Here is a 25,166-nt window from a genome sequence, read left to right as displayed (position 1 = left end):
TCATTGCAAGACTTACTTCAAAAATCACGGAATTTTCACGCTTCCCTCTTTATTTATTTTGGAAACGGTTTGTTTGATTCGCAAGCATCTAAACATTTTTCCCGATAGACCTGATCATGGCTACTCCATTAGAAATTCGGATTGTAACGTTTATTTACCGATCCCGTCTACTCAGCTAGTAAAGAATTCTATTCTATATAGTGCAAAAAAACTTTATAATCACCTTCCAAGAGAAATTAAATCCGGAACATCTTTCATTAAGTTTCGTAAGATGACAACAATCTATCTCTCTGAAAGACCATATTATTCAGTTGACGAGTTTCTTAATGTATAACAAAGAAACAAAATTAGTATTGTTTATAATTACATTTGGGTGTCTCAAGCAGTGGCTACAATTTGTCTCATTTGTTGTTGTCTGTACAAATTATGTAAGTGATACAATAATTTTATTAATTTAAAATTGTATTGTTCTGTTTTTTTATTATATTTGTTTTTGTTTTATACTTTTTGTACTTTTTGACTGATTTTTTTTAGCTTTGTCTATAAAATTGTTCAATCATATTCAAAAAATTTTTTGACAATTTCAACATTTTGGGTAGTTTTTTTTATATATTTTGTTGATATTATGCCGATGTTAATATTATTTTTTACCAATATTCACATTTTTTTCTTTTTTCTTTTTTGCAAGCTTTTGTCTAGGAAACTTTAATTTTTTAATTGATTTATAACGTTTTACATAAATAAAACGAAACATTTATCAAAGTTCACATTCATTTTTAAAATGTCAAGCTGTTATCACCATATGTAGGAAATCCTATATTTATTTATGTTATAAAATAATTACAAAAAAATTTCACAATGCATCTTTATTTGCTAAAGAATCATTTTAATTTATTTATATCTTTGATGATTTCATCCTCTTAAAAATTTAATTGCAGTTGCAACAATAAAATACTATGCATCTAAACAAATATTAAAAAAAGTAACCTAGTTAACCTCATAATGTTTATAGTTGTTATTTATGTTTCTTAAAAAAATGTATTTCTTCATCTTTGCAGATATCAACATTTCGAAGTATTTAGTCATTCATATTAATTTTATAAATAACTACATAGTTGAAAATTTGAATTTGTAGTTTGATGGTTAATGTAATGGAAGTTATTATTAGACAAAACAACTTTTTTCAAACATAAGTGTCATAAATTAGATGAGAATAAAATGCAATTTAACAAATTATATTTCGTTAAAGAAAAACTATGGTAGGGCTCTTCCAATCGTAGAAATAAACAAAGGCTGTTATAGAGAGTTATAGATGGATTGATAGCGATGCTGACGACCAGATTATCTTAGCCCACTGCAAATTGAATAGCACAGTCAGAGAAAGAATACCACAGGCATTAACCGTAGTTTATTTATTTTATATAGCGTATGGATTTTAACAATACGCTAACTACACATATACAAATATTTAAACAAAATGAAACTAAATATTAGTATCTAATTTACACATCCATTCATTTGCTTCTGGGGAACATTCCACAAAGTCCTGGAGGTTTCCACGGTAGGCACGATTTGGTCATTCTGAAACACAGTGGTTTATGGTCTGTCTAAGGGATCCGCAATGGCATCGTGGACCCTCTGCGCGGCCTCATTTGAACAGCGAGTCAGCACATTTACCATATCCCGTACGCATGCGATTAAGCTTCGCCAGATTTGATCCGATGATGAGTTATCTGGATATAGTCTGATTTGGCATCCATTTTGTTGATCATTACCAATGTATATCATAAATATCACCAATTTTTCAGACAGTTCTGATTGGATAATTTCTAGATCTCAGTCAATGGTAGTCCTTTGTGATGTGTGGTATATCTTGATGGATTGGTAATTGTTCATTGAGTACAATTCAATACAGTTCAATTTTCTAACGTTACTCTGTGCATCATTTATATATACCTGAAACAGTCAATTAGTTAGTAAATTGTTTATTAGCTGGCCAGTTTTGAGGCAGGGAATGACTTTCATCAACTCCCTCTCTCCACACAGTGTCAAATGCAGTTGTTAGGTCTATGGATGTTATGGCAGAATTTTTACGTCTTACAAAGCCAGGTTCGATAAATAGTAGTAGTTAGGGACAGCACTTGGTCACACCAACTTCATCCTCTTCTATTGACTATTGTTACAGAATGGAGTTCAGATGTAGGGCTTTTCACGAGATAGTAATATTAGAGTCGAGTACTTGAAATGAGCAGATAAAGAGCGATTACTACTTTGATGGTAGCTAGTAAAAATGTGGGGATTAACCCTAGTGGGGATAACCTTATTTTTACCTTTATTTACACTAACCATCGTAAAATTTACTACGCTGAGAAAAAAAATGTGGTCACTGAAAAAGTATTTTATTTATCTTAATTTTACAAATTATTTTGAACAAAGAGTTGTTTCTAAAACCTAAAAATCACAAAAAAAAATCATAAATTCAACATTTTAGAACTACACTGCTGACAACAAAGGGCGCGATGTTCACCACAAAATGGACGTCGGCAGTGCTCCCAATGATGGGTGTCATTCGACGTTTTTTAGACAGACAAAACTGACAGATCAAATACCAAATGAACTTTTAAAATATTGAGGTGATCACCTTGTACAACAACTGCAACTTCTTATTAATAAAATAATTACCACGAACAGAATACCAGATGAATGGAGGAGAGCGATCATGGTGAGGTTCTTCAAAAAAGGAGATAAGAAAGACCCCAATAATTATCGAGCAATAAATCTATTAAATACAACACTCAAATTGACAACAAGAATAATAGCGACAAAAATAAACGAACGAATATCTCTGCAAGAGGAACAGCAAGGATTTCGGACAGGAAGATCATGCACGGATGCAGTTTTTGTAATAAGACAAATAAAAGAAAAGTCACTGGAATACAACAAACCAGCATATACGTGTCTGATAGATTTGAAGAAAGCGTTTGATAGAGTGAGAATTCGGGACGCGATACATTTATTATATGAAAAGGGAATATCACTGGATTTAGTAAAAACCATTGAGAATATATATAAAGATAACATAGCTATGGTAAGATGTAAAGGAAAACTATCGCAACCTATCAAATATGAAACTGGCATTAGACAAGGAGATTCGCTGAGCCCATTAATATTTAATCTGATAATGGATGAAATCATAACGAAAATTAAAAAAAAGAAGAGGGTATAGAATGAGAGAAAAGGAAATAAGGATAATATGCTACGCCGACGACGCCATAATAACAGCCGAAAATGAAGATGACCTACAAAGATTAATTAAAGAATTCGAAGATACGGCGCACATATACAACATGGAGATCTCAACAGAGAAAACTAAAGCGATAGTGATATCAGCGGAACCGAGACGATGTAAACTAGTCGTAAATATCAAAATAATAGAACAAGTGATGGAAACTGAATACGTGGGAATAAAACTGTCAAGCTACGGAAAAGTGGAAGAAGAAGTATAAAAACAAGTGAACATGGCAAACAGAGCAGCAGGATGTCTCAACAACACAATCTGGAGAAACAAATACCTCACAACGGAAACGAAAACCAGGATATATAAATCAACAATAAGACCGATAATGACGTACACAGCGGAAACAAGAGCAGATACGGCGAAAACACAAAGACTACTGGAAACAACAGAAATGAAAGTCTTACGAAAAATAACAAACCAAACTCTAAGAGACAGAGTAAGAAGTGAGGAAATACGAGCGAGATGTGGTACAGAGGAAATTACCGCGTGGACCAAAAGAATCTAGGGGAATGGAATCAACACATCGAAAGAATGACAGAAAATAGAATAGTACGAATAGCAAGAGACAAATCGCCAAATGGAAGAAGATCATTGGGACGACCGAGGAAAAGATGGTCAGACAACGTCAATTGAGGCTAAAAACCGGAGTAAAACAGGCATTAAGCCTATTTATAAAGTAGGAAGAAGAAGAAGAAAATTGACAGATGACACGTTTTGGCACAGTAGGGCATATTTTTGTTCTTGTGGCGGCTCTAGATTTAAAATATTTTCAATTAGCAACTTTACCGAGCGGTTCAAAGTTGGCTAATTTACACGATGTTGTAGTCAAGGTTTCGTCAGTTGTTCAGACAAAATGACCATACATTTTTTTCTGGTGATGGTTTTTTTCTGCTGTCGTTGTTGGTTATGATTATAAATTATCCAAAAGTTTATGCAAGCTATATTTATCATGCCATATAATAGGCAAAGAGGCCATCTTCTTGTTTTTCTGGAGATGTTCATGTTTCCGCATATTTGGTCAAATGTGTCTACTCCGTACTTGGTTGCATTGTAAAACTTAATGATATCTGGGTTTCCAGTTGGATCACATCCTACTGGAACCTGGTGGATTGTCGATAGACGAAGCACAGACTTATATGCTTTTGTCATATAGGATACCATTGTTTTTTCCCCATCGGAGCAAAATAAGGAATGACCAATTTCACGATTTTCGAGATTTATCATCTCGGGAGGTATTTTTCTTGTATTTTGAAGTAGAGTACCAACTATAGTTAAATTGTAAGTAGGTTTTAAGAGCTCTGAGGCTAGCGGTACTAACGTAAACCAATTATCCATGGTTATGTTACGGTTACTTCCGTACACAACCTGAGTTAATTGTTTTACATAATATTCTCCTAGAGGCGGTCCATTGGTTTTAGTTCCTTTTCCTAAATATAATTCTGCATCGAACATATATTTGGTACCTACGTCATACAGCATTACTATTTTCAGTCTATATTTGGCTGACTTGTTTGGGATATATATCCGGAAAGGACATCTTCCCCTAAAAGCTAGTAGCTGCTCATCAATTGTTAGGTATGATCCGGGATTATAGGACGTTTTGCATTTCTGTACAAGATATATTTTCACGAATGGCTGCTAATAGGTCAGTTTCTTTTCTGTCTGGTCTAGACATTTTATCATCAAAACGTAAACATTCTATAAAAAATTCAAATCTTTCCCAGCTTATAGTTGCTTTATATATAGTACCAGAAATTTTGTCATCAAACATTTGTCTTGTCGCTAAATAATTGTCTTTTTGGACAGCAGCAAAAATAAGTAGCCCTAGGAGTGCATGCAATTCATCAATATTCACTTTTGAGTTAGTAAGTTTTCCGACGTTATATTTTTGTACCCCAACAGAAATTTCAGCATTTGTATATCCTACAATTTTTGCCAGTTAATCTGAACTCATAAAATAATGAAAAGCATCTAAGGGAGTTTGTGCTTCCTTGGTTTTATCAGAGGGGCATTGAACAAAATGTACGAAGTTATGTTTTGGAGTATTAGTACCTGTGTCCATTTTTAACTTTAAGACCCGACAACAACCCAGTTCGCTCCTCTTTACCTGCAATTTCTGGAGATTCTTCTTCGTTTGATTTAGTTTGCCTAGCAGGACATTTCTTTTCCTTGTCGATTTAAGAGCCATTACTTTCTTTTCTTGAAAACACTGAAGTAAACTGTTATTTAAATTCATTACTCTTTATTCTCATTCTCATTACTTCTTTTCCTTTTCTTATTACTGGGTGGCAAGTCAAGGTCGGAATCTGAGTCATTTTCGCTTAATGGTTCGAACTCTGAAATTCGAAAGTTACAATATTTCGGTCATGTAATGAGACATCCAGAGAGGTATAACCTTCTATACCTCATAATACAGGGTAAGATCGCCGGAAGGAGGGGCACAGGCCGAAGAAGAACATTCTGGCTTCGAAATCTCCGAGAATGGTATCAAGAGACCACCACTAATTTATTTAGAGCCGCCGGCGCCGTAAACAAAGTTATTATTGCCAATATGATTGCCAACGTTCGATAATAGGACAAGGTACTGAAAGAAGAAGAAGAAAAAACGTTCATTAGAAGCGCTATACAACTTATTTAAATCTTGTAGAAGAGAGGAAAAATCTTTAGTAAATTTGTACGCTTTCACTAAAGGGTAAGCATTGCCAAAAGTGTCCTCAAGAAAAGCAATTAGTTGAATTTCTTGAAAGAAGAATGATGTGTGAGTTTAAGCATATAAATTTTGAATGGTAAAGCGAGTTATGTTGCTTATTATTTCATTTTCAGGTACTCGTGATTTAAATCTTTAGTTTTCTTTTTGGATGATCTTTAAATAATTTGTGATGTAATGGCTTCAGAAAGGGCTAGAGTATTTGGATCGGGAAAAGGGTTTCTGGTAAGATAGGGGGTGGAATTTGCAGGTAGCTATCGTTTGAGTGAGGTCTTTTGTCACTAGGTTTCGGTGACTGTGTACAAATAGAGGTGGTAGGAAGGTTCTGAGAGTCATCAGTAAATTTTTCATATTGTTAGCGATTCTATTAATATGAGGAATGTGGGAGATATGGTCAATAGATTTTTCATTTGGTTGCGACGAAATAGGACTGGATATATTGGGGCAGGTCTCAGCACTGTAACTCGGCTGTTTACAAAGAAAGCAGTCCAATTTGTCTGTCATTATACAGTATATTAAAAACCGAAGTTTGTAGGGAGAAGTCTTCCCGTTCCGGAATTATATAAGTTACCCTTCGGAAGCTCATAACGTAAGCATATGCATCGCGCATCTGACATAAGTCAGAGGTGTAATGGTTTTTAATCCAAGATCAGAGTGAGCTTTTTCAACAACAGAATGTGGGATATAAGGGCTGGCATTAGACACTAAAATTCTTTTTAAAGGGGAAGTAAGTCTGCGTCTGCGCAAGATAACTTGAGAGTTAATTGTAATACTTTCAGTGGTTTTTAAAATATTGTGCCGATTGCCTTAATATAATCGAAAATAACAGTGTTGGGAGCGGATGGCATTTTGATAGTTTAATCACGTGAAGGAGTAGGGGTTGGAGGAGCTTTTGAGACAGTAGCAACTGCATAAGATCGTTGAAATTTGCTTGTGGAAGGACATGGGTTTTGGGGTGATAATAAAGAGGTAGATTGAGTTTTATTTTTGTAGATGAAATCAGGGGTTACGAAAGATTAATTGACAAATAAATACATATTGCGATTCTGGATGCCAAAATCGCAACACTTGGAAATATAATAAAGATATTTATTTTATAGGGATTATACCAATATTTCCTCGACAGAAGTTTACTTACTACTAGCTTATTAATGTTTCCTGCCACTAAACAGAACAAAAACATACGCTAATCGCCAACTTAACAAAAACATTTATTATTGGACCTTAAATAAAACACGTCCTTTCGAAAGAAAGGCTAACTCGTGAATGAATTTCTGTATTAAATACATACGTTTTGAGAAGTATTCCCCTTATTACTTACGTAAAATTTTTCTCATATGTTGTGACATACATTCTCTTTATGGTTATTGTCACTATACATATTTACTATTACAAAAATCATACAGTTCAGGGAAATTTGGAACATTGTCTTATGTAAATCATATGACTGAAATAAAGTTCAAAAATGTTTTTTATATCTTGTCGTGTCGAATCGTGTCGTTGTAGTTTTGGATAATATAAGAGAAAAAATACTATAAAAAAAAAACATCAAAACTGAGAACCCCGAAATTAATTACTGGAAAAACATTAACAGACAGAATACCAAATATTCAAATAAAAGATCACGAGTGAAGATATTGTACGATAAAAAAGAGAGAAAAGACAAGAATGAAACCAGCATTATACACTAATAGTTGATAGTGAGAGTCTAACCAGAGAACCAAGAGATTTAATACCAACAGGCACCAGATCACCAGGAATACTCTGTAAAAGATGGCGAGATAGCTGATAGTTAACGTCACAAATAAGACTACAGTTTTAAGATCTGACAAGAACAGATCTAAAACCTAATATAAAGAGAAAGAGAAAAAGAAAAATCCTATTTGTAATATCCATCTTTACAGCTATAAAGTGGTCTTTTGTTATATTTATATAGAACTAATCTTTTTACGTTGATTTAAATTCAATTTTAATGAAATGAATCACAAATTAATCGTTGAAAATATTTATTTCTATTATAAATAATCTGTAATTGGATATCTTCTTACTTTAATATCTATTTAATTTACAGGAAGTTGTCTATCACGGATGTGCGTTTATACTTGTATTGGCTGCTAGTTTGACATTTGTCATCGAGATAAACCATTGGAAAAGGAATTATTATACCTCAGATTATGAAGCATATTTTGCAGCAGCAGTAAGTATTTATATTTCACAAAAATGTAATAAATTAACGAATTATTTTTTGTTTTCGTAATAAATTTGATTTACGTCGCATTGCATCTATTTTGAAAATAAAAGACAGAAATAGTACATACTTAAAACAAATTCACACTTGTTTCGATTAAAACAACTCTCACTTTTTCTTTGTTTTGCATATCTAGAATATACGAAGTATTTATCAATATTCAATCGAATTCAAGTCAATCAATTATGCAGGCAAATTCATATATGTATCAGTATCGTCTTGTAAGAAGATATATTTTTTATAACACATTTTGTATAATATTTGGACCGGCAGGTGGCCTCGCAGAAAATGCATAATATACCGATATTCAAGTTTCGCCAACAGTTACCACCAATGCTTTTCGTGCCTTTAAACTTATACTAATCCTCCTTTAAATGAGATTTATTCCAAAGGACTGGTAGAAGTAAAATTTTATTGCCTACTATTGATTTTTGATTGATTTTATGTATGTATATTTCTATATCTCTTTATGTCTAAAGAAACCATTACATATTCTTAACGAATAACTTAGGTCAGTTAATCTCGTTCCATTCTTATTAACGACATTTTATATGGGCCTACTATTTTGATATTATCTATTCATCCACTTCTTGAATATATAGAGGTATAAATCTACTAAACACCGCACTTAAGCTTACCACAAAAGTCCTAACCAACAAACTCAATAAACTAACAACTTTATCAGAAGAACAACAAGGATTCAGATCCGGAAGATCCTGCGTAGACGCCGTATTTGTACTAAGAGTGGAACGAACATATTAGTAGAATGACAGAGGATAGGATAGTACGAATAGCACGAGATAAGTCACCAAATGGACTAAGTATTGGCAGACCAAGAAAAATATCTTTTTCATTTCCTTACTGTTATCGGTGGGGGCATATATCCTATTATGACTATATTACTTTCTTCTATTTTAATGTATACTTACAAAAGTTCACATTTGCTTTCGCGAGTTCCGAGTTTTTACCTATTATCCTTCTGATGTTCAACAATAGTAGTATAACCTTGTTGGTAATATTAATAATATATGTGTTTCAGTAAGTGTGAAAATCTAAAATCACCCTTAAATGTTTTACCTCCCTATTTCTAACTAGTTCATCTTCAAATAACCTGAGCTTACTTAAACCGGTGAGATTCCGTTTATTTGTGTAGCAAATTATTTATTTTTGTAAGTAAATTTCTCAAAGAGGAAATCTTATTGATGCCATATCTCTATGTCATTTAATGCAAGATACATCTGATTCGAGACGGTGCAGGACATTTATATTGGGTAACTCTTACGATATCGTCCGCTAAACTTTTAGTCCAGTCGTCCGAGATTTGATCTCTAAAAATAAGACGAACAAGCTGAATTTTGCTAAAAATGTGAATTTTGGGACACCTAAAGAGAAAGATAGCAAAAAAGTTTGCCACTTCCACCCCGGGCTTCTTCCTAAAAGCCCCTCTAAGGGGGAAACGAAAAACATCGATTTATCAAGAATCTGTACGACGAAAAAAATTAAACAAGAAATACCAATAGCTGAGATAATTTGGAACAAAAATGGTTATTTAGCATTTTTTGTCCAGAATGAACCGTTTTCTCAAAAACAATATTTGAAGCGACCGGCAATTTTGAATGTCAGTTGCACTCGTGAAATCAATTTTTTAAATAAAATTTGTATCAACGATAAATATTTGATATCTTTTGATTAAAATTTCATATTGACAAAAATCAACGTCACGCGATATTTTCTATTTTTTACCATTCTCATGAGATCAACAAAATTTATCACTTCCATTGACCAATCGTTACGGAATTTCTATTGTTGGAGCCTAATCTTCAAAACCTATAACATGAAATTTCGATATTAGGTAAGTTTTGGAAACAAATATGAGACAATTGAAATATGCATAAAAAACGCTGGGTATTTGTTTACATTAGTAAGGGTTCCTAAAAATGCGAATTTTTGGTTGACTTAGCCTGAACAATAGAAAAATTGCGAAATTTTCATGTTTACGTCTACGAAAACATACAAAAAGTGAAAAAATGTAAAAAAAATTGAAAAATGTTCATAAAAAGTATAGAAAATCTAAAATTAACAAGAGAAAAATGTTATTAAAATACGAAATAGCCTTAGTAGTTACATAAAATTTATAAATCAATTGTGGCCAAAATTCATTTATTTGGAAAAACAAGTCAAGCGCGTTTGCGCACAATATAAAATATTCTGCACAGGTTCAATGTTGCCAGATATAGATTTGTTTTTTTCGGAGTAAATATATTGAATTTAAATTTTAATAAGAGACTCCATATGACTTAATATTGCTTTTTTTCAGAGTAAATATATTGAAATTAAGTTTTAAACACCTTTGGCTAGTTGCAGAATTAGTGTTTTTGTAAAAATCATTATTGACTATTAAATAACAAAATAAAACCTAATCTAAACTAATCCAATCATATCTAAAACTTTAAATTAAAAAAGAAGTTAATAACTAATGCATCCAACAAAATACAACATAAAACGAAATACTCACCAGTTTGATGGCAACGGCATTGGAAAACGGAAATTGGACTCATTAGTGTTTTTGCAAAATTCGTTCTCAGTATAGTGTATTATAAGGTATAAGTGGATATTGAGGTCTTTAAAACACGCGCGAAATATAGGTGTTTTAAAGACCAGTTATCCACGAATACTTTACGCTATTTTTTTATTGGTACACTTTGAAATCATGTATTATTACTACAAAAACTACTTATGGAAATGAGAAAAACAAAAATTAATTTACAATCTGTCATATCAGAATAATTGTTCTTACTGGTTGTATATTGCTTAAAAGAAGAATGAGAAGAATGTTTCAAACATTATTGAGAGTGCCATTAATGGAAGAACAACCCTATTGGCTTCCGCGAGAATGTCGGTAGTATAAATTTGAACAGCATTTCCTCTGATTGAAAAAACGGTAGTATAAATATTTCAAACAATACCAACTGTACTTTTCACATTCATTTAAAAGATTGACACAATTGATATTTCCAAATATTTGAATAAAGCTTTTGAAATATACCTATATAATTTATTTGACATGACAAGTTATGTACTCCTGTCATGTCAGCTAAATATGTAAAACTGTTGATGTTGCCAGGGTAACTTTAAAACAGGCGCATTTTTGAAAGTTGAATTTAAACATGCTACGGCGTACTTTAAATAAGCAAAAGGGGTATCAATAAAAAAACAAATTAAAACCTAATCTTAACTAATACAATCACATCTAACAATGTTAATTAATAAAGAAGTTAATAACTAATGCATCCAACTAAATACAACATAAAACGAAATAAACTATAATCTATGTGTAATAACATAACATAAGGGAATAACAAATGAAACAGAAAACAGAAATGATACTCATTATCATTATTAATTTATGATTGTACTTGAGAAGCTTGAGAATTAATATTTTCACAATAAACAATATATTTAAAAAGTGTTTCAACATTGGATCAAGAAGTATGTACTACGCACACGCACATAATTGACAGCAGCTGTAATGGCGGCGGCATCTTGAAATTTATGTCAAAATATCGGTTTTTTTAATGCGAAATACAGAAAAACTATAGCCCAGCGTAAAAAAATACATAGATTGAAAAGTGAATAAAAAATAAAACATAATCGACTGTCCAAATTTCAGACTAATCCGACTACCCTTACTAATGTAAGTAATTACCAAACGCGGTATTGAATTTAAACTTTACAGATATAAATTACATTGGTTGTAATTTATAGCTGAAGTTACACAGTTTCAAAAAACGTACTTGTATAATAGAAAAAAAAAGGAGTAGTTTTAAACGTTTTAGATTATCTGTAGTGTGAACGTTTAAATTCAGAGTTTTTTAGACATATTGAAATTCATATTTATTGCTAAAACTTAAAATCGAAATGTCATATTATAGGTTTTAAAGATGGGAATAATGGAAATTCTGTAGTGACCGGTCAATGGAAGTGATACATTTTATTGATCTCATGAGCAAAAAAATCACGCAACGTTTATTTATTTAGCAGCTTTATAGAAACTGACTTCATTTACGACAAAATGCAAAAATTGCATACCAAAGCTGCACGCTTTGCCTTTAAAACGCATTTTGATTTTTGTCGATAGGACACTCTGATCAAAAGATATCCAATTTTGACGTGACAACGTCTTAAATTAGGTTGTGGCTCGGAGTCACTCATGAAAAAGTGTAACGCCCGCTCACGTCTATTACGATGAGTCACCGAACGAGAGAGAGGCCCGCCGGACCGGCGAATGCCTTGCGTCTCTCTCCCACTCAAACATGATCGGTCCGCTGCGCGCGCAGCACTAGAGAATTAGGCGCGTTGAATCAGTGCGTGCTTGTGTCTCTGGGAAAAGACGTTGTCACGTAAAATCTTCGCCCGTAAAACCGACTTTACAGGCAACCGATTTTTTTTTACCGTCGAGTTGATACGAATTTTATTTAAAAATTTTATTTCGCGCGCTTAACTGACTTTCTAATTCAGCTTGTTCGTATAATTTTCGCCATTTTTGTCTCTGACGACTGTAGTAATTAGCAAATAATAAAGCATAACCTACTTTTTTGTATAAAATATAGTTAAACAATTGTGTACACAACTATACTGCATTACTTATTTACTAGAAATTAAAATTATTTTATCTCATTTTTCAGGTAATTGGATTGGTAAATTCAGTACTCTACCTATTAAGTACGATCTTCGCCTTAAGAAGCTACAGAGGTCTTTAATTGTCTCCTATTAGAAATTTTTGTTAACTATTTATTTGTCACGGTTTGACTCACTAAGTTAAGAAAATAATTATTTTGTATATATCGGCAAGATGCATACCAGGAAAAGTTATATGTATTTTTAAATTCACATTTATTAATACCAGGTCAATTCTTTCTTAGCTCCATAATAAAGTGTTGAGTTAAAAGTTAAATTTTACAATAAAGTAAAATTAGAATCGAAAATTTTCACTCTAGAGTAAAATTTTAAGGTTATAAATTTACTCTAGAGTAAAATGACAGATTATAAATTTAGAACTCTCCCTATCTCTGGTATGGATGCCTGTAACGTACATTATCCTTAATGATGTAATGTGGGAGTTTCCTTAATTTATTTTAGATTGTTAGACCACATTCCAAAATATAACAATGTGAAATATTACGACAACAATAATTGTATACCTTATATTCACACCTTTTTGGTATTCCTTCAAAATATGACTACGATATTAACACATTTATATATAAAAATGTAAATAAAAAGAATTATCGCTTGATAATTGATAATATTCAACAACGGCGACCCGAATTCAAGCGTATTCACATAATACGAGTAAGGTAACATACCAAAGAGATAAAGTTGCAAATCAAGTAGGTAAAACACCCAAAGTGATGATAAGCCATGAGCAAAGAAACATTAGGGCCAATGACTTGTAAAATTAAAAAGAAATAAAAAATTAAACCTCTAAATATAGATTTGTTTGGAATGGAAGGTGACTAAATTAAGAATCTTCGTGATATTGTAACTAAAGTTAATTTAAACTTCCAATCAGAAATCAATGAGAAAATTGAGTTCAATGGAGTTATTCAGACGGTAGAACAATTGGAACGAGAAACTGAGCTATTTATGACAAAAATTCAACAGACTGCGTGAAACAAAACACGCATAATCCAAAGAAAAATAGTAGGAAACAATTACCCCAAAGAAATTAGAGAGTTGATTCAAGATAAAAGAAAGGCTCGAAAGATATGGCAGAGGACTCGAATAACTGAAAATAAAAAAAGGGTAAACATGCTCACGATTCACGAATCAATCAGTAGGTGCCTGAGAGAACTAACTGATAATAAATGCATCGATTACTCCTTCTGGAAGGCGGTCAGAAAGATAAATAAGCCAGTTCAACATATACCTTATTTGCGAAAAGAAAACAGAACATGGACAAGAAATCTCAAAGAGAAAGTGGATGCGTTCGCTAATTAATTATTTAGAAAATATATTTCAACCAAACCCTTGGGAAACTCATGTAGACGATCAACGAGTAGATACTGATTATATTAACATACAATTGACTATTACAAAAGTACGTCAAAAATTAATCAAGAACATCAATACAAAAAAAGCGCCTGAATTTGACCTAATCAATGGTAAAATATTAAAAAAATTACCTAGAAAAGCCATAGTAAAGCTTACTACCCTAATAAATGCATCCTTAGATATGTTCTCATACTTTGGAAAACTGCAGAGGTCATATTGATACACAAAGTAAAAGATAACCATGAAGTAACATTATACGGGCCAATCTCCATACTATCCATAATCTCAAAGTTGTTTGAAAAATTGCTTTTACGAAGAATGAACCATATAATTGAACAAAAAAATATTATTCCGATACACCAATGTGGATTTCGTGATGAACACTCCACAGTTGACCAGATCCATCGAATAATAACTGAAATAGAGAAAGCATTGGAAGGGGACAAAATTTGTTTAGTAGTATTCCTGGATATCGCAAAAGCATTTGACAAAGTATGGCACAACGGCCTGTTAATGAAGTTAAAGAAAATATTTTCTATGCAACTCGTTGAAATATTGCAGTCATACCTACACCAACGAAAATTTAGAGTTAAAATGAAAAATGAGTTAAGCCAATAAACGCAGGGATTCCACAAGGTATCGTTCTTGGACCAGTACTATACCTTTTGTATACATCAGACATTCCGGAGAGAGAAAACATTCAACTAGCCACGATGATACAGCAGTCCTCACAATAGGAGCAACCATAGAAGAATAAACGTTCAAATCTGTAACCTAGGATTCAATACATAAGTATTCGGTCTTACACATATTTAGCTTAAGACTCCGCAGTTCATATTCTTCCTTTAATTTCTTTATTATCATATATTTCATATCCTTCATGTCTTTTGCAAAAATGGTTTGGTCATCTGCGAAAAGTAGTGAATGTGATATATTCTCTTGTACTCTATATATATATATATATATATATATATATATATATATATATATATGTATATGTTAAAAAGTGTAGGTGATAGACCACATCCCTGTTTGAGACCTTTTGTTGTGATGATTGTTTTTGATTTTTTTCATTGCTTCCTATAGTTTGTTTTCTGGGCACGCCATCAGATGCTTTCTCCAAGTCGTTAAAGGTCATATGTGTTTCAATATTTGTCTCTTTGTTCTTTTCTATCACTTGTCTTATGATAAATATATTATCTAGGCATGATCTGGCTATTCGGAATCCGGCTTGTTCTTCGCCATAATGGTCTAATGATAGAACAACCAACAACATTAATTAACAAAATTATAAAACACAATAAAATACTGAAAGAATGGAGAACTAGCGAACTAATTCTATTATTCAAAAAAGGAGATAAAAAACCACCAGAAAACCGTAGAGGTATAAATCAGAGGATAAGTCTAGGAGATGAACAACAGGGTTTTCATACTGAAAGATCGTGTACAGATGCCATATTCGTCATAAAGCTAATTAGGTACTGCGAAATCACTAGAGTATAATAGACCAGCATTTTTGTGTTTGATTGATTGGCAGAAAGCATTTTGACAGAGTAAAACTCAAAGATGTAATCTATCTTTTATATAATATAGAAGTTCCCCTAAATATTGTGAAAACTATTGAAAATATCTACCAACACAACAAAATATAAGAAGGTGACTATAAGATAAAAAATAAGACAAAAGGACTCATTGAGCTCTACGGTCTTAAATTTAATTATGGATTAAATCATCAAAAGTGTTAACAAAGGAAGAGAATACAGAATGGGAAGCAAATAAGTAAAAGTACTCTGTTATGCAGACGACGCAATATTGACAGCCCAAGATGAAATAGTCTACAAACTAGAAAGACTAATCCACAGATAAAATGATAATCTTAGCTCAGAAAACTAAAACGATAGTAATGAGTAAAGAACCAATCAGATGTAAAATAGTAATCGATGGTATCAGTATTGAACAAGTAATGAAAATAAAATACCTTGGAATTACACTGCCCAGATATAAAGACTTAGGCAAAGAAGTGCGATATGAAGTACAAAAGGCAAATACACTGACGTGATGCCTTAATAACACTATAATATGGTGAAACCGACATGGTTATGCTAACTTGCTGCATTGGAATGCCAATATACCATAGCACTTGAAATCACTATCATGAACATGAGTCAGCAGATCAGTGCAATTTATTATAAAAGATCTGATCGCCAACACTATCGTGATGATATGTGTTTTTCAAATAAAGAATTAACTGACAACGAAATAAAATAGACAAAATGTTGGAGTTCAGCGCTCTAAGGTCGGTTTTATTAAAAAGACCTTATTTATTTTTCTATATAATTTCAAGTATGTCCCAAATATCACTTTTAAGGCAATTTATTTTCCCGAATTTGTGTTTTTCCAGAAATATTTACGTCATGAATAAGGTTTTGTCTTTTTGATTGTTACAATTAGAAGTACAAATACTTTTAGTAAATATAAGTGGGTACAAGCCACTGTGCCTCTTTTTAATTTGTGCCACTCCTTTAGTCCCATAAAATTATAAAGAAGTGTTAAACGTTTCATATTTCTTTTGATATATGGACCGTTTATGCATTACTATTTGTTGATAAATTACTCGGAATTGTTACGAAAAAACACATTAACTTTCCAAAAACCCCAAACCACAATGATAATGTAGAACTTCATTTATTTTTATTTTCAAGTTAAAACATTATTGTTTTCCACTATTATGTTTTAGTATTGTATCGTTTCCATTCAACTTTCACGTTTGTTTATCAATGGGTACACCCCTGCGTAAATTATTAGTATCTATACTTGTCAGTCTATACCAGGGTTTCAGAAAAAAACTGACAAACAAAAACATAATATTTTGAAAGTAGGAATTTTGTAAAACTCTTTTTATCAACAAGTTTTATTAATGGTTTGCATCTTGTTGATGTTATTTTTGACTATGTAAGACAATTTATCATGTACTTCCAGTCATTGTAATCGTTTTAGTGACTTTATACGCTGCCATAATTCCGCATTTTAACTGTGCCTTAAGTGTAAGCTTTTTATATATGGGTATATAATAATATATTTACATCAGTAGTGTACCTAATAATTTTTTTTTTTTTTTTTTTATTAAGAAGAAATATTGCCACATCCACCAAAAGGTTATTAGCGGCATTACACAGTAAACAAAACTTTAAATCTGATACAAGATATTAATTGACCTTAGGTAATTTAATAAGTTTTTTACGTGGCAGTTTTCTCCTAATAAATCTGGTAGAGTATTTGGTATATTGTTTATGGAACGTTCTCTATGGTATTTTGGACACTCGATTAACAAATGGACGACGGTAAGAGGCGTAACACATAGGTCGCACAGCGGGCGTTCACTGGCCGAAAGTAAATACGAGTGTGTTATCTTAGTGTGTCCTATACGTAGGCGCGTTAGAACCGTTTGAATAAACCGTGTGCTAGCACTAGTTTTCCACTGTCGTGTATCTGGTTTTAGCGATCTTAATTTAGATTGCGATAGAAACCATTCGCGCTGCCACTGACCCATCACTTTTTGTTTAAAAAACGATTTGAGATCTTTACACACACTCTCACGCACTAATTCAGATTCCGCACTTGTTACTGCATCACGAGCACTACTGTCTGCCTCTTCATTGCCGATAATTCCTATATGCGATGGGATCCATATAAATTTAGGAGTTATGTGGTTCTCTTGGGCGATTTGTAGTTCAGTTTTTATTAGTTGCTCCAATGGCTGTTTAGGATACAGATGCTGTATTGCAAGAAGAGAGCTGAGCGAGTCAGTGAGAAACAGAGGTTTTGGAATTCTTGAGAGGTTTGCATGTTTTAGGGCACGGTACAAAGCAAACAGTTCAGCGGTGAAAACACTTGAGCTAGGCGGTAGCTTAAATTTGAAAGTAGACGTTGGAGTAACAAAAGCACAACCAATGCCATCAGTAGATTTAGATGCATCGGTAAAGATGTTTGTGCAGTTAAGGTAGTCTCGTTCAAGAATCTCATTTAGTTTGTTTTTGATTATTGTGTTGTTATTGCATTTTTTGGACAACTCTATTAAAGAGGTGTTGCAATTTGGGATGCTTATCAGCCATGGAGTCGGATGTTGGATGTTACAGTGAAATACATCTGGGATTGTTGTGTCAAAATTATTTAGAATTGATCTTACTCGTGTGTAATAGGGTTTTCCAGTACGAGGTTTATTAAAGAGAAAGTCAAGATTATTTTTAGAAAAAGTATTTTCGAAGAGTGGATGATCCTTATTAGCAGCTACAGAAGAAGCATGTGAAAGTGTTAAAAGTGCCCGCCTATACTGCAATGATGGTTCTCCAGTTTCGGAATGTAAGCTTTCTATGGGTGAAGTGTGAAAAGCTCCGAGAACGATCCGAAGTGCGGCATTGTGGATTGTATCTAATGGTTTTAGGGTACTCTTGGTTGCGGAGGCATAAACAATTGAACCGTAATCGAGCTTGGATCTAATTAGTGTTTTATACAGAAGGAGTAGTGTAGAGAAGTCGGAACCCCAGAAACGATTTGATACGGTTTTAAGCAAATTGAGTCTTTTGTTGCATGTTAGCGCCAAATGTTGTATGTGCTTTTTCCAGGAAAGTTTTTGATCCAGCCACATACCAAGGAATTTTACGGAGTTTTGGAAGGGAATTATGCTGTTGTGAAGATAAAGGACTGGTGTAATGCATGATTTTTTCGTAAACACCATACCAGTTGTCTTTGTAACGGAGAATTCGAAGCCTGTACTAGCTGTCCATTCATCTAGTTGGGTTAAAAATGTCTGTACTATTCTGCACATAGATTCTTTTTGTGCTCCTTTAATGTATACCACTAAATCGTCGGCATAGAGGCGAGCTTTGAGAGGTTTCTGTAATTTGTTTAATATGTTGTTTATGGCAACTAGGAATAGGGTAGGACTAAGTACTGAGCCTTGTGGGGTACCGTTTTCTGCAGTATAAAAATCAGAATAAACGTTATTAACTCTTACTTGGAAAGAAAAGTCTTTTAACAAATTTTCGATATAGGCTAAGCAGTGTCCTCTAATATTGGATGCGTGCAATTTTTTAATGATGTTGAATCTCCAACACGTATTGAAGGCTTTCTTTATATCGAAGAAAATAGCTATGCACATTTGATTCATTGCTAACGCTTCTTGGACATCACTTTGTAAGTCTACGATATTGTCCATTGCTGACCGATTACGTCTGAAGCCGTTTTGCTCTGGTAAGAAGAAATGAGATTTTTCCAGTGTCCACATAAGCCGAGCATTGACTATTTTCTCCATTAATTTAGCCATGGCACATGTTAGAGAGATGGGTCTGTATGATTCTGGATCAAGTCGAGGCTTTCTGGATTTTAAAAAAGGCAAAATTGTGGCTTTTGCCCATATAGACGGATATTGTCGTTGTTGCCAAATTTGATTGAAAATTTGCAGTAGATGTTGTTTTGCTAAGATTGATAAATGCTTCAGGAATACGACAGGAATATTGTCGGGTCCTGGACTTGAGTTTTTCATATCTTGTAAGGAGTTATTTAGTTCTATAATAGTAAGAGGTTGAGATAGGGGGTTTTCGTGGGATTCTTCTAGAGACAAGATGGTGCGTTCTGTCTTTAGCTTGTAGTCCCTAAAATTAATGTCGCAGTTTTCGCTAGAGGAATGTTGTTCAAATGTGAAAGCAAGAGTGTTAGCAATGTCTTGTGAAGAAGAGACTGTGGTATTGTTTATTTTAAGAGTGTTAATTGATGAAGAATACTTTAAACCGGAAATTTTCTTTACCCTTTTCCAAACTTCGCTCATTGGAGTAGAACTATTTATTTCTGAGACGTATTTTGACCATGAGGCTTTTTTTGAATTTTTTATGATTAATTGGGCTCTAGCTTTTAATCGTTTGAATTCTATTTTACTTTCTTGGGTTTTGTGCCGTTTAAACCTATTGAAAGCTTTTTTACTTTGCTGTATTGCTTCTTTGCAATCCTTATTCCACCATGGTACTGGATGATGATTGTGAATTTTTTTTGTTTTTTGAATATAGAGTTCTGCACTTTTTAGTATTAAGTCATTAAAATTGGTGATTGTTCTATCGATATCACAGTAATTTATTTCACAGCTTTCTACGGAATTATCAATATATGTTGAAAAACTCACCCAATCAGCCTTTTCTGTTTTCCATTTTAAGACAACGGTGTCTTTTGGTTCCGGTAGGGCATTAGTATTACAGATTTTTATGGGGTGATGGTCGCTGCCGTAGTTGAACGACAAAACTTCCCACGATAAACAAGGAGTTAAAATTGGATCACAGAGACTTAAGTCAATTGCCGAGGATTCTCCTGATGCTGAGTTGAACCTCGTGGGGGTTCCATTATTGAGAAAATTTAAATTAACGTTATGTATTAGGTTTTCTATTATTCTTCCCATCTTATTTGTGTTAGAAGATCCCCATATTATATTATGTCCATTAAAGTCACCGACGACTATACGTGGTGTTGGAATTTGATGTATAAGGTGCAGTATATCTGCATAATTTACCTGAGAGTTGGGAGGAATGTAGATATTACATAGATAAAATGAGATCAAGGAATCAATTTTGATGACTATAGCTTCTAAATTGCTTACTACGGGAAATAAATTTGCATCGAAAGATTTTTTTACTAATGTCATAACACCACCACTAGCATGGCTAACAAGCATCCTGTCTTTACGAAAGCATATGTATTGTTTAGGACTGTATTTCTGTTGAGGTTTTAAATTGGTCTCTTGGAGACAGATTATGTCTGGACAGTTTTCGGCAATGATAATCTGTAGCATAGCCAAGCGATGGAAGAATCCATCGATATTCCATTGTATGATCGAGTTGAATGTAAGAAATAAAAAAAATTAAATAAAAAAAAAATAAAAACTAAACGGTAGCTGCTAATAAGTGCTGGTTTGTGATGCATCACTTTCTACTTCAGAGCCCACCTCTCCAAGATAAGCAAATATTTTTTTGTTTAAGTTAGTTAGTCTCGATTTTATTGACCTTTCTTTTAAATAGGGACGGATTTGTTTTAACATGTGAGAGACACCTAGCAAATCAGGAGTGAAATCTTTGATCGAGATTATAGGATTAGATAAGCCGGCAGTGTTGTCTAGTAGGAGGGCTAATTGTTCGCTGTTCAGTGGAAATGGTGGTTCGTGATTATTGATGAAGGTTTTGGCTGGTTCTATCTTGGATGAAAAGGATAAATCCGAATGCGTTTCTACAAGTTTAGTTTTCTTTGGCTTTTTTCGAGTTCCTGTAGATTTTGGTGTTACAAATGGGCTTTCTTGAGGTGCAGTGTCAGTTTCTGGAGAGATGACTTCATTTATAGATCGTTTTGAATGCGTTTCTTTATTTCCTGTTTCTTCTGTATTTACATTGGGTAATTCTGACTCGGTATGTTGTAAAATGGTGCTTTGGTGTGATAATAGAGGTAGAGTTTGGTTAGACGGCGACATTGAAGGTTGGCTAATTTCACTGGCAAAGGAATCCATAGAACATTCTTCAACATGAACTTGTGAGTTTTCATTGCAGCGATGGGCAGTATGTCCGGTCTTTTTGCAGTTGTAACATACCATACTATCTTGAGACAGAAAGATTCGATATGTTGTTTCGTCATGATTTATAGTAAACGAATCAGGTAGTTCTATACTATGAGGACTTACATAGACCTGTCTTCTGAAGCTGAGAATATGACTATACTCAGGTGATGTAGCGCTGATTTTTAAAAATGTTATTGGTTATGCTAACTTGCTGCATTGGAATGCCAATATACCATAGCACTTGAAATCACTATCATGAACATGAGTCAGCAGATCAGTGCAATTTATTATAAAAGATCTGATCGCCAACACTATCGTGATGATATGTGTTTTTCAAATAAAGAATTAACTGACAACGAAATAAAATAGACAAAATGTTGGAGTTCAGCGCTCTAAGGTCGGTTTTATTAAAAAGACCTTATTTATTTTTCTATATAATTTCAAGTATGTCCCAAATATCACTTTTAAGGCAATTTATTTTCCCGAATTTGTGTTTTTCCAGAAATATTTACGTCATGAATAAGGTTTTGTCTTTTTGATTGTTACAATTAGAAGTACAAATACTTTTAGTAAATATAAGTGGGTACAAGCCACTTTGCCTCTTTTTAATTTGTGCCACTCCTTTAGTCCCATAAAATTATAAAGAAGTGTTAAACGTTTCATATTTCTTTTGATATATGGACCGTTTATGCATTACTATTTGTTGATAAATTACTCGGAATTGTTACGAAAAAACACATTAACTTTCCAAAAACCCCAAACCACAATGATAATGTAGAACTTCATTTATTTTTATTTTCAAGTTAAAACATTATTGTTTTCCACTATTATGTTTTAGTATTGTATCGTTTCCATTCAACTTTCACGTTTGTTTATCAATGGGTACACCCCTGCGTAAATTATTAGTATCTATACTTGTCAGTCTATACCAGGGTTTCAGAAAAAAACTGACAAACAAAAACATAATATTTTGAAAGTAGGAATTTTGTAAAACTCTTTTTATCAACAAGTTTTATTAATGGTTTGCATCTTGTTGATGTTATTTTTGACTATGTAAGACAATTTATCATGTACTTCCAGTCATTGTAATCGTTTTAGTGACTTTATACGCTGCCATAATTCCGCATTTTAACTGTGCCTTAAGTGTAAGCTTTTTATATATGGGTATATAATAATATATTTACATCAGTAGTGTACCTAATAATTTTATAGCAATATTTTTATATTTTATTAAAACTGAAATTTATGTAAGATAAGAACCAAATTTTATAAAATGTACTTAAAAGTATTAGATAGGTACGCTACTATGTATTTTGTATAAGTTTTAGAAATTAGAACTATCTGTAGGTGCCTCTAAAGATAATTAAAACTATAATAGAAAATTTAAATTTCATCATGTTTCTATTTAGTGTTTCCCGAAATAAGAATGGACTGCTTGCACTATTATATAAGAATAAGACATGGGCTCCGACGAATCATATGTCTTATTCTTTCTATTTTGATTTGCATTGTGACGTACGATACTCATGTCTAAATGCCTTAAATATTTTAACTTAATGTTTTTTATATAAACAGCGATTCTGATTCCCCGCTTTATTTTATTTTTTTTTCACGTGTCACATTAGAATTATCGCCTTTATGAAGGCTTCTCGATCTTCTGCCACATGGAATAATTGTCCTGCATTTGATATCTGAGTCCATTCACGAATTTTTTTTAACCAAGAACCCTGTTTTATTTGAACTCTACGGATTTCTATTTTGCTTTCAAGGATCAGTTGTAGTCTTCTATATCGATCTCCCCTCGCCATATGTTCCAGTAAGACATTTTCCGGTGTTTAACAGTCTTTAAAAATTGTTTGTCTTTGTTGACCCTCCTTGGTATTTCTTCTTTCGTTTCTCTTGCTATACAATGCATCTTCAACATCCTTCTATGAATCCACATTAATTTCTAATACTTCAATTTTGTTCATGCTTGATACTTTTTGTGTCCACACTGCTCTATACAAAAGTACATACCAACTATAGCAGTTAACCATTCTATGTCTTAGTTCTAAACTGAAATGATTATTCCAAAGAAATATCTTCATTTTCATCAAAGAAGTTTTGGTCATTGCTATTCTTCGTTTTATTTCTATGTCTGGATCTAGATGGTCGGTTATGATAGTTCTCAAATATGTAATTTTGTGACATTTTTCAACTTCATTTAATTAAAGCTCTTTACCTGGATCTGGGTTACGACTAAAGACTAAATGTTTGGTTTTTTTGAGATTATTTTAATGCCCATTTCCTCTCCTACTTCATGAATATGATTAAGCCGAATTTGGAGTCCTTCAATATTTTCTGACAGAATTACTGTATCCGCGTATCTAATTACACTAAGTAGTTCCCCGTAGATTTTTCTTCCATATGGCTCTCCCTCAAAAGCCTTTTTAAATAACTGGTCCAAGTAAACATTGAACAATGTTGGGGAAAAATGCAACCTTGTATGGAGATTTCGTCGGTGTAGTTGCCTCCAATTTTTACGATAGCAGTTTGAATCCAGTACATATTTTAATGACACGAATATCTTTGTCATTTATTCCTATATTTTTTAGAATTTGCATTAATTTTATCAGAGAATTAGATTGTTTAATGGTCCATGTTTCTGAAGCGTAGGTGGCGATAGGAAGTATTAATGCTCGAACAAGGCGTAATTTTGTGTTTTCTGTAATGTTAGTTTTCTTAAATATTTTTGTGAGATTGGCTGTTAATTTCGTCTTCGCACCCTCCAATGTTTAATTAAATTGTCTAACCAGTTCGTAACATCCCATACTTCTTATCTCTGTTTGGTTATTTGTGTTTGTATTGATGATCATTACTTTGGTTTTTTGTATATTTATTTTCAAACCATATTCCGGACTTTCTAATTTATTTATAACTCCAGTTCTTCTGTTGAAGACGCCAATATAATTATATCATCAGAATATCGTATGTTTTTGATTGTTCGTCCTCCTATTGTTTGACCACCTTGTCAAACGCCTCAAAAAATATGGGCCTGCAAGTAAATGAAAATAAAACTAAGATAATAGCATCAACACCCAACAATAGAACCAGAAACATCGGCCACCAATTCACGGTTGATAATTCTACCTTTGAAGTGGTGGACAAATTCACATACTTAGGCTCCCTGATCACCAAGGAGAACGTCATGACGGAAGAAATCAAGCGAAGAATAATCCTAGCAAACAAATTCTATTTTGGACTGAGTAGACATATGAGAAGCAGAAACTTAAGC

General features: G+C 32.9%; 1 protein-coding gene across 2 annotated transcripts in view; it reads left to right on the top strand.

Moving 5' to 3' along the window:
• The window catches only part of LOC140445125 (uncharacterized), a 79,625-nt gene extending 65,669 nt beyond the window's left edge, over nucleotides 1–13,956 (top strand). For both annotated transcript variants that reach the window (XM_072536965.1, XM_072536966.1), the window contains exons 4-5: nucleotides 8,077–8,202; nucleotides 12,939–13,956. In XM_072536965.1, coding sequence (XP_072393066.1) covers nucleotides 8,077–8,202; nucleotides 12,939–13,013 — 201 coding nt within the window. In that variant the 3' untranslated portion in view covers nucleotides 13,014–13,956. The remainder of the gene's footprint in view (nucleotides 1–8,076; nucleotides 8,203–12,938) is intronic.
• Nucleotides 13,957–25,166: the final 11,210 nt, after the last annotated feature.

Source organism: Diabrotica undecimpunctata, chromosome 7, assembly GCF_040954645.1.
Source record: "Diabrotica undecimpunctata isolate CICGRU chromosome 7, icDiaUnde3, whole genome shotgun sequence".
NCBI classification, from domain to species: Eukaryota; Metazoa; Arthropoda; class Insecta; order Coleoptera; family Chrysomelidae; genus Diabrotica; species Diabrotica undecimpunctata.
The sequence above is the reverse complement of the archived record's forward strand: the minus strand, read 5'-3'. Positions and strand labels throughout refer to the sequence as shown.